The sequence below is a fragment of the Schistocerca piceifrons genome, chromosome 6 (assembly GCF_021461385.2).
Source record: "Schistocerca piceifrons isolate TAMUIC-IGC-003096 chromosome 6, iqSchPice1.1, whole genome shotgun sequence".
NCBI lineage: Eukaryota > Metazoa > Arthropoda > Insecta > Orthoptera > Acrididae > Schistocerca > Schistocerca piceifrons.
In genome coordinates, this window is record NC_060143.1 from 217796530 (window position 1) to 217809259 (window position 12730).

The 12730-nt window shown below is 42.3% G+C and overlaps 1 protein-coding gene across 1 annotated transcript in view; it reads right to left on the minus strand.

Annotated features, from left to right (window-relative positions):
* The window catches only part of LOC124803245 (KH domain-containing, RNA-binding, signal transduction-associated protein 2-like), a 600295-nt gene that overhangs the window by 16763 nt on the left and 570802 nt on the right, over positions 1-12730 (minus strand). The window contains exon 4 of the mRNA XM_047264426.1: positions 3380-3836. Coding sequence (XP_047120382.1) covers positions 3380-3836 — 457 coding nt within the window. The remainder of the gene's footprint in view (positions 1-3379; positions 3837-12730) is intronic.

Genomic DNA, 12730 nt, shown 5'->3' on the forward strand with positions numbered 1-12730 from the left:
AGAGGGCAGATAAATAGTCAAAGGAGAACTGTAAGTGTGGTACAAGTGATGTGATAAAATGATGCCTAATGGACTGCCCAAATCTGAATAATAGGCAGCAAATATGTGTAGTAATATTTCTAAATAGTATTGTGTGTTTATTAGTATATAAGGAAATGGACTGCCATTTAATGCAAACAGCAACAAATTGTTTTATAGAGTATATAGGTATTTGTATATGCTTTGTAGTTAAGTGTTTGTGTTTCAGATTTTGAATTCATTTCTCTGAGAAATTTAATAATAAGTAATTTGCTATTTAAATAATGTTGTGATAGGAGGTTGGACTGTGCCAAAGGCACTTCAGTAAATGATAGGTAAATGTTCTCGATATATTAAAAAGTATAGACCTCTGTAATGTAAGAGAAAGGAAGTTTAGTGATACAAAATTGTATGATGGTACATTCACTCAAAGATTCAGAACCACTGTATAAATATAAAGTTCAGCGTTCCCATCAAATTTGCACTTAATGAAATTTACTGGAAACAGGGGCATGTGTAACAACAGCAACGCTGTACTATTGTACATATAAGTAAATTTTTTTTTCCATCTGATTTTTCAATAAATTAGTGTAATCGATGTTCTGATTTCATTTCTTTTTTGTTTCATGTCATTGTGTTAAGAAAACTGTAAACAAATTTTAATGTGAATATTAATGTTTATGTCAAATGTCAAACAATATTGTAATAGAATTGAAATGTAACAAATGTTGAGACTGTTGTAAGATGTTAAAATTGTAATTGTGCGTCTGGTCCATACGTAGGCAATGTATTAGGATATGTAGAATGCAAAACCTCGGGTGAATACCCTGTCTGTAAGGGAGCAGTAAAAGGTGGATGGCAGGCGAGCGCAGGATAATGCACGAGGGCACTTAACGGCACAACGGGCTCAGCAGTAGTTAGTTGGAGTTTGGCATTGGTCTGAGCAACACGTTCTGGATCGAGGAAGATCTCCTGCAAGACGTAGTTTCATTGAGCCTCGGGTATGCCGTTCCAACGCCCATACAGCATGGCAAAATTCCATAGGCACTAAACGGAAAAGTATTGCGACGCTAAGAAGAATTAAAGTGCTGATACATCAAGAGCCATAGCTGTGGTTGTATGTGTGCTGTGTGCCTCGCCATCTTGCCGCCCGCCAACGGCCACGTCGATACAAGCAGGTTGAAACTTTTAGTACTGTATTCGCATGGACCAGAGAATGACTTATGCAATAATAACTTAAATTTTACCAGAACTTTCCCATCATTTAATTATCCTCACAACCAACCTTGACAGGGTCCTTACCAAATGTTGTGCAATCCGAGTGTCCCAAAATGAAAAATTAAATTTTGTGTTAATAATAATTACCTGCAGACCTAACTATGTAAGAATGGTGTTTAATGAACTGTTTTGTTAATGAACCAGTAAATGAATAACGAAGGTCTGACAAAGTTGGAAGATAACTTTGATATTGATTAAGTAATGAAGTTTAATTATTTCGAGACAGACATAACAGTATTTAAATGAGCAGGAAATAAGATAAAAAGAGTAGTAACTAATATATTGGAAATCTTGAGCGCATAATGATTTCAATAATCAATTTTTTTTATACAGTGATCATAACAGTTTCAGGGTTCCCCCCTTTTTTTTATTCATTTGAATTCTGAAGTGTTCTAAATTGATTTGACCAGCAAAGTTAAAGTCAATATAAAAGCCAAAATTTATCAGTGTTTTATCTTTATTAATATTGACATTTTGTTTGTGGCTCGAAATTACTATTTCTAGGGTAACCTATGTCCGATTTTAATCAGATCAATAGACAGTACGAAGTTTTGTAGTATACATTATAATGTAGTGTTATGTATTTATGGTTTTTCCATATCAGTACAGAACGTGAAACTATCAGTTCAATAGATTTTCTGGTTCTAAAATTTACTGTATTATGCAGTGTTACTACGTGTTGATTTGCATGAATATACACCAACTTGTACTGGGAAGGAACTCAGTTAATGCCTAATTAGGCTGGCGACTGTATTATTAACAAATTGGTAGCATCTTCTGTGTTGTTTTTCGTCCGTCCTGACGTGTAGTTGCATTTCGGACTTGCTTGACGTATCATTGTTATTACAGAGTGGGTGTAAGTCTGATTTGCCACCATTCAGGTACACGCGGTCAATATATATACAAAAATCCTGTCTCGTAAGGTGAACCCCACTCACTTACCATAGTACAGACTTTAATGAGTATCGTGTGCCCCACGCGCACGTTACAGTTTGACTATTCATGTGCGCTTGGCTTTAACTGTTTTCTCTTAAGAAGCGAGAAATGTTTATTAAGATTTTTGCGTATTGGCTTCCGGCACTTGTTAAGAGCGCCCCAGGTAACGGCACCATGGTTATGATGTGCTGTCGGGTTATTAAATTGGTATTTGATTTTTGAATTGTATGTTGTGTTGATATTATGTATCGTGTGTTATAGAACATAACCAACGTGAGTAAGTGATGGGCACTTGTGGGAGGCATGGCCGGGAGCTCTCAGCGGTTTATTTCGGGGACCGTTTATAGTGGGAAGTCTCCGAAGTGCTGAGAGCTCGCTCGTTTGTGATTGCGTTGGGAGTTGCACTTGCCTTAGGGTTGTATCAAATTATTATTTTGTTATTATATTTACTGGTTGTGTGTTGCGCTTCTTTGATTTTATGGTGCCAAGTGGCATTATCTTTCTCAACGTTTTTTATATAAATGATTTTAAATTGCAATGCCAAGTTAACTTATTATTGGACCTTGGTCTGTGGAGAAAAATCTTTTAAAGCAACATTGTTATTTTTTCTTGCACAAAAAATTTCTCTTATTTTATGGTGCCAAGTTGCCATTATTATTATTATTATTTAGTTAATTACTGCTCTTAATGTTTTCCGATTTTATGGTGCCTAGTGTCATTACCATTCTTAAGGTTTTTGTAAATGATCTTAAATTGTATTTCCAAGTTAACTTATTATTGGATTTTGTCTATTGGGTAAAATCTAAAAGCTCTATGGTAAAAGGTTCTTTGATTTTATGGTGGTAAGCCGCCGTTATTGTTTTTAAAGCTCATTCTCTTAACCATTTGTTAAGTTCTGTAAGTTATATGAATTTGTTGTTAATTAAAAGAGTTTAGTATTGGCAATTTAATAAATTGTGTACAGAGTCTGCTGTTTGGATTTTATTGGGTGGAAATCCTTGGATAGTTGTCCTATAAGAACACACATTCCAACCCTGAGTAACAATTAAAGCTGTTAAGTAGGAGAAACAGTCCATAGCAGTGGAGCAGTCGATCAGTCGGCCGGTTTAATTACAACTCGTGCTGGAGGTTTTGGGTGCGCGCCTACCTGCTGTGGCGGCGGCAGCCTGCTGCTGCTGCTGTTGCTGGGCGACCACCGCCGCCGCCGCCGCCGCCGCGGCTGACGCGGCCGCCTGCGCGCCGCCGGCCACCGCGACGACGCCCGCCGCCCCCGTCGCGACGCCCGCGGCTGTGGGCTCGAGGCCACGCAGCGCGGGGTGCAGCAGCGGCGCCTGCGCAGACACCTGGGGCGGCGGCGGCTGCTGCTGCGGGGGCGGCGGCTGCTGCTGCGGCGCCGGCTGCTGCTGCGGGGGCGGTGGGGAGGCGACGTGGCGGCCCCCGGGCTGCGCCGCCGCCGCGGGGGGCGGGCTACCGGGCGACAGGCTGCCGGGGGGCGACTCGGAAGACGCCGGGCTCGCCGCCGCCAGCAGCGGCCGCCGCTGCATCGCCGTGTTCAGGATCTGCATCTCCCACATCTGCTCCTGCCTGATCTCGTCGTTGTAGTCCTGCAACACGGCACCGACATTCCGACATGCATTTCGCTTTATAACAGTGCTACAGACAAGGCGACCGCACACGGGGACGACTATAATTTTATATATACACTACTGGCCATTAAAATTGCTACACCACGAAGATGACGTGCTACAGACGCGAAATTTAACCGACAGGAAGAAGAAGCTTTTCAGAGCATTCTCACAAGGTTGGCGCCGGTGGCGACAGCTACAACGTGCTCACATCAGAAAAGTTACCAGCCGATTTCTCATACACAAACAGACCGGCGTTGCCTGGTGAAACGTTGTTGTGATGCCTCGTGTAAGGAGGAGAAATGCATACCATCACGTTTCCGAATTTGATAAAGTTAGAAATGTAGCCTATCGCGATTGCGTTTTATCGTATCGCGACATTGCTGCTCGCGTTGGTCGAGATCCAATGACTTTTAGCAGAATATTGAATCGGTGGGTTCAGGAGGGTAATACGGAACGCCGAGCTGGATCCCAACGGCCTCATATCACTAGCAGTCGAAATGACAGGCATCTTACGGGCATGGCTGTAACGGATCGTGCAGCCACGTCTCGGTCCCTGAGTCAACAGATAGGGACGTTTGCAAGACGACAACCATCTGCATGAACAGTTCGAAAACGTTTTCAGAAGCAGGGAGTGCCACTGGTTACATGTCTTGGTCACCTCTTGTTCGCAATGACGGCACTTTCAACTGTGGACGTTACATTTCAGATGTGTGACGACCCGTGGCTCTACCCTTCATTCGATCCCTACGAAACCCTACATTTCTAATGCACGACCACATGTTGCAGGTCCTGTACGGGCCTTTCTGCATACAGAAAATCTTCGACTTCTGCCCCTGCCAGCACATTCTCCGAATCCCTCACCAATTGAGAACGTCTGGTTAATGGTGGCAGAGCCACTGGCTCGTCACAATACGCCACTCACTACTCTTGATGAACTGTGATATCGTGTTGAAGCTCCATAGCCAGATATACCTGTACACGCCATCCAAGCTCTGTTTGACTCAAGGCCCAGGTGTATCAAGGTCGTTATTACGGCCAGAGGTGGTTGTTCTGGGTACTGATTTCTCAGGATCTATGCAACCAAATTGCACGAAAATGTAGTCACGTGCCAGTTCTAGTATAATATATTTGTCGAAAAAATACCGATTTATCATCTGCATTTCTTCTTGGTGTAGCAATTTTAATGGCCAGTAGTGTATCATCGTCACTAGCGAAAGATGAAGAAACAGATGCAGTATGTGAGAGCATTGAAAGGTTAAATCGATGTAAGTGAAAGGAAACTGTAATAATTGAGGAGTCTGATGAAGGGAAAATACTCCTTTTCTTCTGCAATATATTACTCTTTGAACATGTTCACAGCTACAGACGAACTCGTGGGATTTCGTGCTGAAGTTGCTTTTGTTATGGCTATACTGCTCGCCATATGCTGGTGCCTGTGCTGACACTGAGAGACAACATTTCGGCCGATACGAAATACTGGTCATCCGATTTTTCTGAAACTAAGAACTGAAAAAGTTTTATTTATTGTACATCTTACACTCTGATGTCTCCACTTGATGAAGAACTGAATTATTTTTCGTTAATCATCATACTTACTGCGTTGCATCAATTAAGTAAAACATCATCTGTGCTGAAAGACAGCGTTCTGGTCGATACGAAATACTTGATATCCGATTTTTCAGAAAGTATAAGATGAGAGTTTTTTTGTACATGTTACAATATGATATCTTCGCTAAATAACTAAATGAATTTCATTTCGTTATAAGCTACAATTACTGTGCTGCATCAAATTAAGTAGAACAGTTCGAGAAATTTTAAAGATTTTCCAGAGGTAAAAGCGAATTGCCTAAACTCTACATATTGTTGATTTTAGCTCATATACTTAAGTGAATCAACTGTAGATAAGATATGAACTTTTATTTAAGATATATTTATTTTTTTAAAATTGAGAGCAGGAGTATATCTCATTTCATTCTAGATTTATTCGGTTTTATATCCGAAAGATATCCGCGCCCATTCACTTACTTGCGCACAGTCAATCATGTGCTCATAAGAGCTCTCATATCTCATGAACAATTCAGGATATCTAAACGAGATTTTCTGCAAATGATATCCGTAAAAGACATGTTGAAAAGGAAACCATAATATGAGTTTGCGCAACAGTCTTACTCAGAGTTTCTGCAGCACTAGCTGGGGAGCATCAGCGGAATCATTACTAACCTCTGTAATCGTCTCTTAAAGTGAGTACTGCGCACTAGTGTGGTTTACCAGTGAGCTTGTCAAGTACTTGGGCATCCACTTCAACCCTGCTGTGAGGATTACAGCTGTGTATATAAAGATTATCCCACTATATTGGCTTACAAAGTTCAGCCATGTAGCCCCACCTTCTCTGCAGAGACAAGAGGCTTTGCTGAAGGAATACGCGAAAGTAATGAACAATCCTCTGCTTCCCATCCACGAAAGTACTACAGTTTTAGAAACAATTTGACTTTGCTCTACGAACCCTATTCTGACAGTGGCCCAATAGCTGGTAGCTGCTGACTTCAGCAGGAATGCTAAATGGGGCGAGAGCTGAAGTGATAGTGCCTCCCAGGTGAACTGTGGCCATATCAGTGCTGTAGAAAAGCCTAGGAGATTTGAACTTCCACGTCAGATAGACTCCGAACGGGAAATGAAATATGCGCACAGAATATCCACAAGTGGGGCAGCCACCCAGCTATGGCTGCGACTGTCGGGCGACAAATGCAACTTTTCAAAAAACATCCCTGAACTGAGGACTAAGTGCCCATCAGGGCAGTGTGGCTAACTTCTTCAACGCCACACCGCTCTGGCTCAAATGGGTCGCCAATCTAAACCTCTGAATACGAAGGTACAAACTGCGCAATGTATGTGTTGCGATGTGATGTTATGTTTTGTTTTATTATCTTATTGTAATCAACACTTAATCCTATTTGATTTTATTTTATTCTGCATTCTTTGTTCATGTATTCCATTGTTTATTTTATCTTTCATAATAACCAGTGTATACCAGGTGTGTAGCACCGTGGACTAAAATCCACAAAAGTGGTAAAAACGTACGTCTGTATGCATGTTTTAAGTCTCCTTCTAAACCACAGGACTGGTCTCAACCAAACTTGGTACACATATCATTTACTATCTGGAAAGAATCGTTGTGCGGTAAGAACCACTCACCTATCAAAGGGGTGGGGGTGGAGTTGAAAAAACAATGTAGCCCACGAATGAGAGCATTTAGAGACTTACAGCGAATTTTACACATAACTTGAAACCTTTACGAAACTTTTTCGCGCTGACGATCCCCACAAAATGATGAAAGGAAAAACACTGGCCGGATACTACATTTATGCTGTTCATGCAGTAAAACTGCATGATGTTATAACTTATCACTTATTGACTACCAGTTCTATTCTCAACACATTTCGCAAATTGTACGCAGCTATATCACTGGATGAATATCCAAAAGTACGTCATTGTACATTACATAGTTCAGTAGACACGAGCATCACAAATATTAGGTTGCGTGAAAATGAAACCAAGGAGGGGATTCGCTAGACGTACAGGTGAAATATGTGTACAAATACGGGTGAACTATGTTACATACGAAACTTTCCTGGCAGATTAAAACTGTGTGCCAAGCCGAGACTCGAACTCGGGACTTTTGCCTTTCGCGGGCAAGTGCTCTACTATCTGAGCTACCCAAGCACGACTCACACCCCGTCCTCACAGCTTTACTTCTGCCAGTACCTCGTCTCCTACCTTCCAAACTTTACAGAAGCTCTCCTGCGAACCTTGCAGAACTAGCACTCCTGAAAGAAAGGATATTGCGGAGAGTTTGGAAGGTAGGAGACGAGTTACTGGCAGAAGTAAAGCTGTGAGGACGGGGCGTGAGTCGTGCATGGGTAGCTCAGTTGGTAGAGCACTTGGCCACGAAAGGCAAAGGTCCCGAGTTCGAGTCTCGGCCTGGCACACAGTTTTAATCCGCCAGGAAAGTTTCATATCAGCGCATACTCCGCTGCAGAGTGAAAATCTCAATCCATGTTACATACGTTTGAAATATGATTGACATGTGCCTATGCGAGCAAAGCAATGGGTAAAATGATCATCCTAAACCCCCTGGAATAATTTCAGTCAAATTTGGTACATATATTCGTTAGAATCTGACTACTACACCACCAGCCTCCTACTTTGGTTGAGTGTGATAACGTGGTGAGAGAAGGGAGGATGAGGAAATGGACAGAAGGCGAAAGGGCAAAGAAGAGATAGGTATGAATGGGAGGAGAAGGAAGTTCAAAGAGAAAGGAAAGCGTTGGTGATGGACTAAGGCAGTGGGAGGAAGAGATAGGCAGAGAGATGAACAAACAGAGAGGGAGGAAAAAATGAACAGAGAAAGTGAAGATCGGGAGGTGGAGTTGGACGTAAGAAGTGGAGGGAAAGAGATGAACATGGAAAGGGGGAGGGGAAGATAGACACAGAGTGGAGGAGGAGGAGATTTCCAAAGAGAGGGAGAAGGAGATGGAATAGAGGGGAAGAGAGGATGGATAGAGGGGAAGGAGCAGTTTGACAGAGAGGAGAGGAGCAGATTGAAAGAGGGAGGTGGGAGGAAATGATGGAAAGTGATTGAGGTAGAAGGAGATGGTCAGAGACTGGAGTTGGAGGAGGTGGAAAAGGGAAGGCGTGGTGGAAATGAACAGTGGGAGGGTGGGATAGAGGTGATGGACAGGACAAGTGAGATAGGGGGGGGGGGGTGAATGGATAGAGAGAGGAAGGAGGGAAGGTGATAGAGAGAGGGCGCATGGGTGCAGAGAGGACGGAGAATGAGGCACTTAGAGAGAGGGAGAAGCAGGAGATTGAGAGAGAGAGGAGGGAAGAGGAGCTGAAGAGAGGGATAGGGTAGACGGAGATGGGTCAGAGGCAGAGGAGATGGACAGATAGAAAACTGGAATAAATAAATAAGTGGGCAACGCCTCGTTCCTCGGTTAGTAAATAAATAAATAGAAGAAGGCGGAAGGAGCTGCAGAAATGAGAACAGCAAAAATAAAATTGGGGATCTTGTAACACACAAGGTGAAGCAATTCTGTTACCTTGCAGGCAAAATAATGAGTTAAGGTTGTTATAAGATGCATATTAGCGCATCCAAAGAGAGTATTCCTCGCCAAGAGAATTCTAGTACTATCAAACATGACTATTAGCCTGATAAAAGAAATATATGAGGAACTACGTCGTAGAAGTGATTCAAGGGCATTGGGAAAACGGAAGAGAGGAAATCAATGCGTTTAAGATACTGAATTAAATAAAAATTAGGACTGAGTGGACTGATAAGATAAATAATTTGTTAATTCTGTGTAGAGTAGGCATCATTAAACAGACGAATGGATATGTTTATATGATGTACAGGGTGACAGTTACTGAACTATACAAAATAAAATCGTTATAAGTTTTGAACTGTTTGCGTCAGGACATTCAAACCGCATGTTTGGCGGCGAGGCATGATGGTAATTAGTATGGTTTGGTTTAGTCCACTTTCAGTTGGATGAATTCGTCAGTAAGCAAAACTGGCGCATTTGAGGGACTAAGAATTCGCATTTCGCTATCGAGAACTCTCTTGACTGTCTGGTGTGCAATGAGCAGTCACGGAATAATCGATGCGATAATCCTTGACGACACGTGACTACCGAAAGGTATGTGAATGTTTTGCAGTATGATTTCACCCCCACTATCCAAACTGACCATAATTTCCACAAGATGTGGTTCATGCAAGACGAAACTCAACCCTATCGAAGCAGAAGAGTGTCTGATGTCCTGGAGGAGCACTTTACAAATGGCATTCTCACCCTGTTGTACCCAGAGGTCACTGGCATAAGCTTCGATTGGCAACCATATTCTCCGCATCTGAACACATGCGACTACTTTTTGTGAGGCTATATTGAAGACAAGATGTACAGCAATAACCTCAAAAACGCTGCTGAGCTGAAAACAGCCATTCGCAAGGACATCGACAGCATCGATATTCCGACACTTCAGCGTGTCATGCAGAATTTCGCTGCTCGTCTGAGCCACATCATCGCAAACGGTGGCTAAGATATCGAACATGTCATAACCTAAATCTGAGAATCTAGTGACGTTTGGTGTTTATAATAATTTACGTTTTTTTCATATAGTTCAATAAGTGTCACTCTGTAAGTTAAGAAATTAAGAAAAAAATTCGTGTTAATAAAGGAAGGAAAAAATTCCAAAGAGACAGAGAGAGATTGGAAGTTGAGTGTACGTACTACTTTGGGGAGAAGACACTGGCAGTTCGAGTTAAATCAGTCAGCATTATGACGAACAAAAGAAAAAAGGAAAATTAAAATAAAATAAATACAAAAATTAGAATACTCAAATTTTGAGAAATCATGTGGATTATATTTCTGTCATTACCTTTAAACATATATTTACGAGAAAGCAACGCAGTAATTCGGTGGTAAGTCATGTTCCGTTGAGGGGCCGTAAAATAATTTTGCGATGATATCCTACATCCACTCATTAACGCAACAGATACTTTTGGCCCGCCCTGTGGCTTGCGGACAGCACGGTGCGTAATGGTGGCTATCCACCCTTCTCGCCATTAACGCCGCCATCTCACGGGCGTGGTGAGAGCGCTCCTACATCATTTTCAGCACCTGTAAGGTGCCACTTGGTGCGTGCTGCTCGTTATACGTGCTCGCATTCTGCGCCGCGTTATTAGCCGTTGCGTTAGTCGTCCTTTTTTCCCCCCTCTCATGTTACTGCTGCTGCTATTGTTCTGTTTACGCTTCGCCCAGCCGTGAAAAATTTACGCCCGCGGTCGGCGCGGCAGGCAGAACTGGCCAGTGCAAAACGTGGTGTCACGCCGAATTAACCGTTGGACACTTTCTGCGCCGCTGCTGCAATAAACTAACGCCGGTTTAGAGTTGCTATGACAACAGACCGTACAGTGCCAACTTTCATATTTACGTAGCGGCGCTTCGTGTCGCGCCTATTACATTGTAGTTGCGCTCACCTGTCAGCTCGTTAACTGTCCCAGGTAACTTACTGCCGCTAGACTGCAGGTCGCGCTTTTGATCTTCGCGCTAAAAACGAAACCTCTTCAATAACAGGAGCTGGAATTCAATGCCTACGTTACAAATTGCTTCAGCTCATTCTTTACCGGTATTTGCAGCGGATAATACTCTTAGTTCAAATGGGTGCTATTGGTGCAACTTAGGGACAGTTTGTCAGCAGAATTTCCTGAATATTCGTAACATTTAATGAGCTACTATGTAACAAATTCACATAGCAAATACTAGAGGCGGCCTGTAGCCGGCCGGAGTGGCCGAGCAGTTCTAGGCACTACAGCCTGGAACCGCGCGACCGCGACGGTCGCAGATTCGAATCCTGCCTCGGGCATGGATGTGTGTGATGTCCTTAGGTTAGTTAGGTTTAAGTAGTTCTAAGTTCTAGGGGACGGATGACCTCAGAAGTTAAGGCCCATAGTTCTGAGAGCCATTCGAACCATTTGAACCAGGCGGCCTGTACACAAGAAACTGTTTCATCACTGCTATATCTTTGTCATCTATCAGCGAGATCGATAGCCTGCAGTGTCCACTATCAACGACTCCTCCAACGGTCGATAAGAGGCGACAGCTGACTGTCACATGGGCACAGCCAGTTACAAGCCACAGATAGAACTCGGCCAGCGGGTGCCTGCAACACAGTTCGAAAAGTGCTGTGCAAAAGTCCCTGCCCCACTTACATCTTGCTTTCGTGTCATACCTGCTTACTGAATTTCGTAGGGGCTACAATTGGATTGCTGTTTCACGCATTATTGATGGATTTGCAGGATCCTGGAATATGTAGATGATTCTCTTGATGCGTTATAGAATTATCGACGACCTGGCACAGATTGGAGTACTGAACTATTACCTGATGCGAATGTATTCATATTTTCTGTGTAATAAAGAGTGTGTTGGACCGAAGTGGGTGTATTAACCACTAAATTAGATGATGGTCAATTGACGCAGAAGTCGAGATAAGAGATACTGGAAAATATAAACAGCGACAAACAATAATACAGGCAAGGAACATTTATGGATTATAAATCGAAATAGTGTATTCATTCACTACGAATAATTTCTTATATTGCCGATAGACTACACAGTTGGATAAAATTAACTATAAGGAATACATAAAAAGTGCCATGTGTAGTTCATAACGATACAAACATTTACCAGGCGCCATTGTGTGATCAGCGATTTCAAGTTGCTGGTCCTACCACTGCTTCATACAATGGAGCCATTATAATTCTACTCTAACCGTTCTTGTGCATGGAATCAAAACAAAATAAAACACTGACTTTCTGGCCAGTTCAAGTTCAACAAGCACCTGAAAAAAATAAGAAAGTCCAGTGCCGTGCTACGTATTTCAAAATGGGACGTCATAGAGGTAGCGCTGTGAAATTCTTGGTACACGTTAGTAGAGTTTTAAATACCAACTCCAGGAAACGGCAATCGCACTGCAACGGCATTTGATCCTGTTTGAGCAGATTATGCAATTCTTTAACACGCCATGCTTCACATTTCAGATACATGGTAAAAAGCAGCCTTGAGGAAGACTTTTCTTCTGAGATGCCATACTGCTCATAAATTTTGATATTATGCTTGCTTAAATTTTATTTTCCTAATGTCATAAATGTCAGTAAGCTATAACTTTTCTTTTACAATATTAGTATCTGATTAATTACTAATGTTTCATTTTCATTCCAGTTGAGAATTATATACTCAGTACGTGACAAATGTCTGAAATGGTAGATACTAAACTTTGGACACTTCTGAAGCAAACAGTGAAGTTTCACTTAG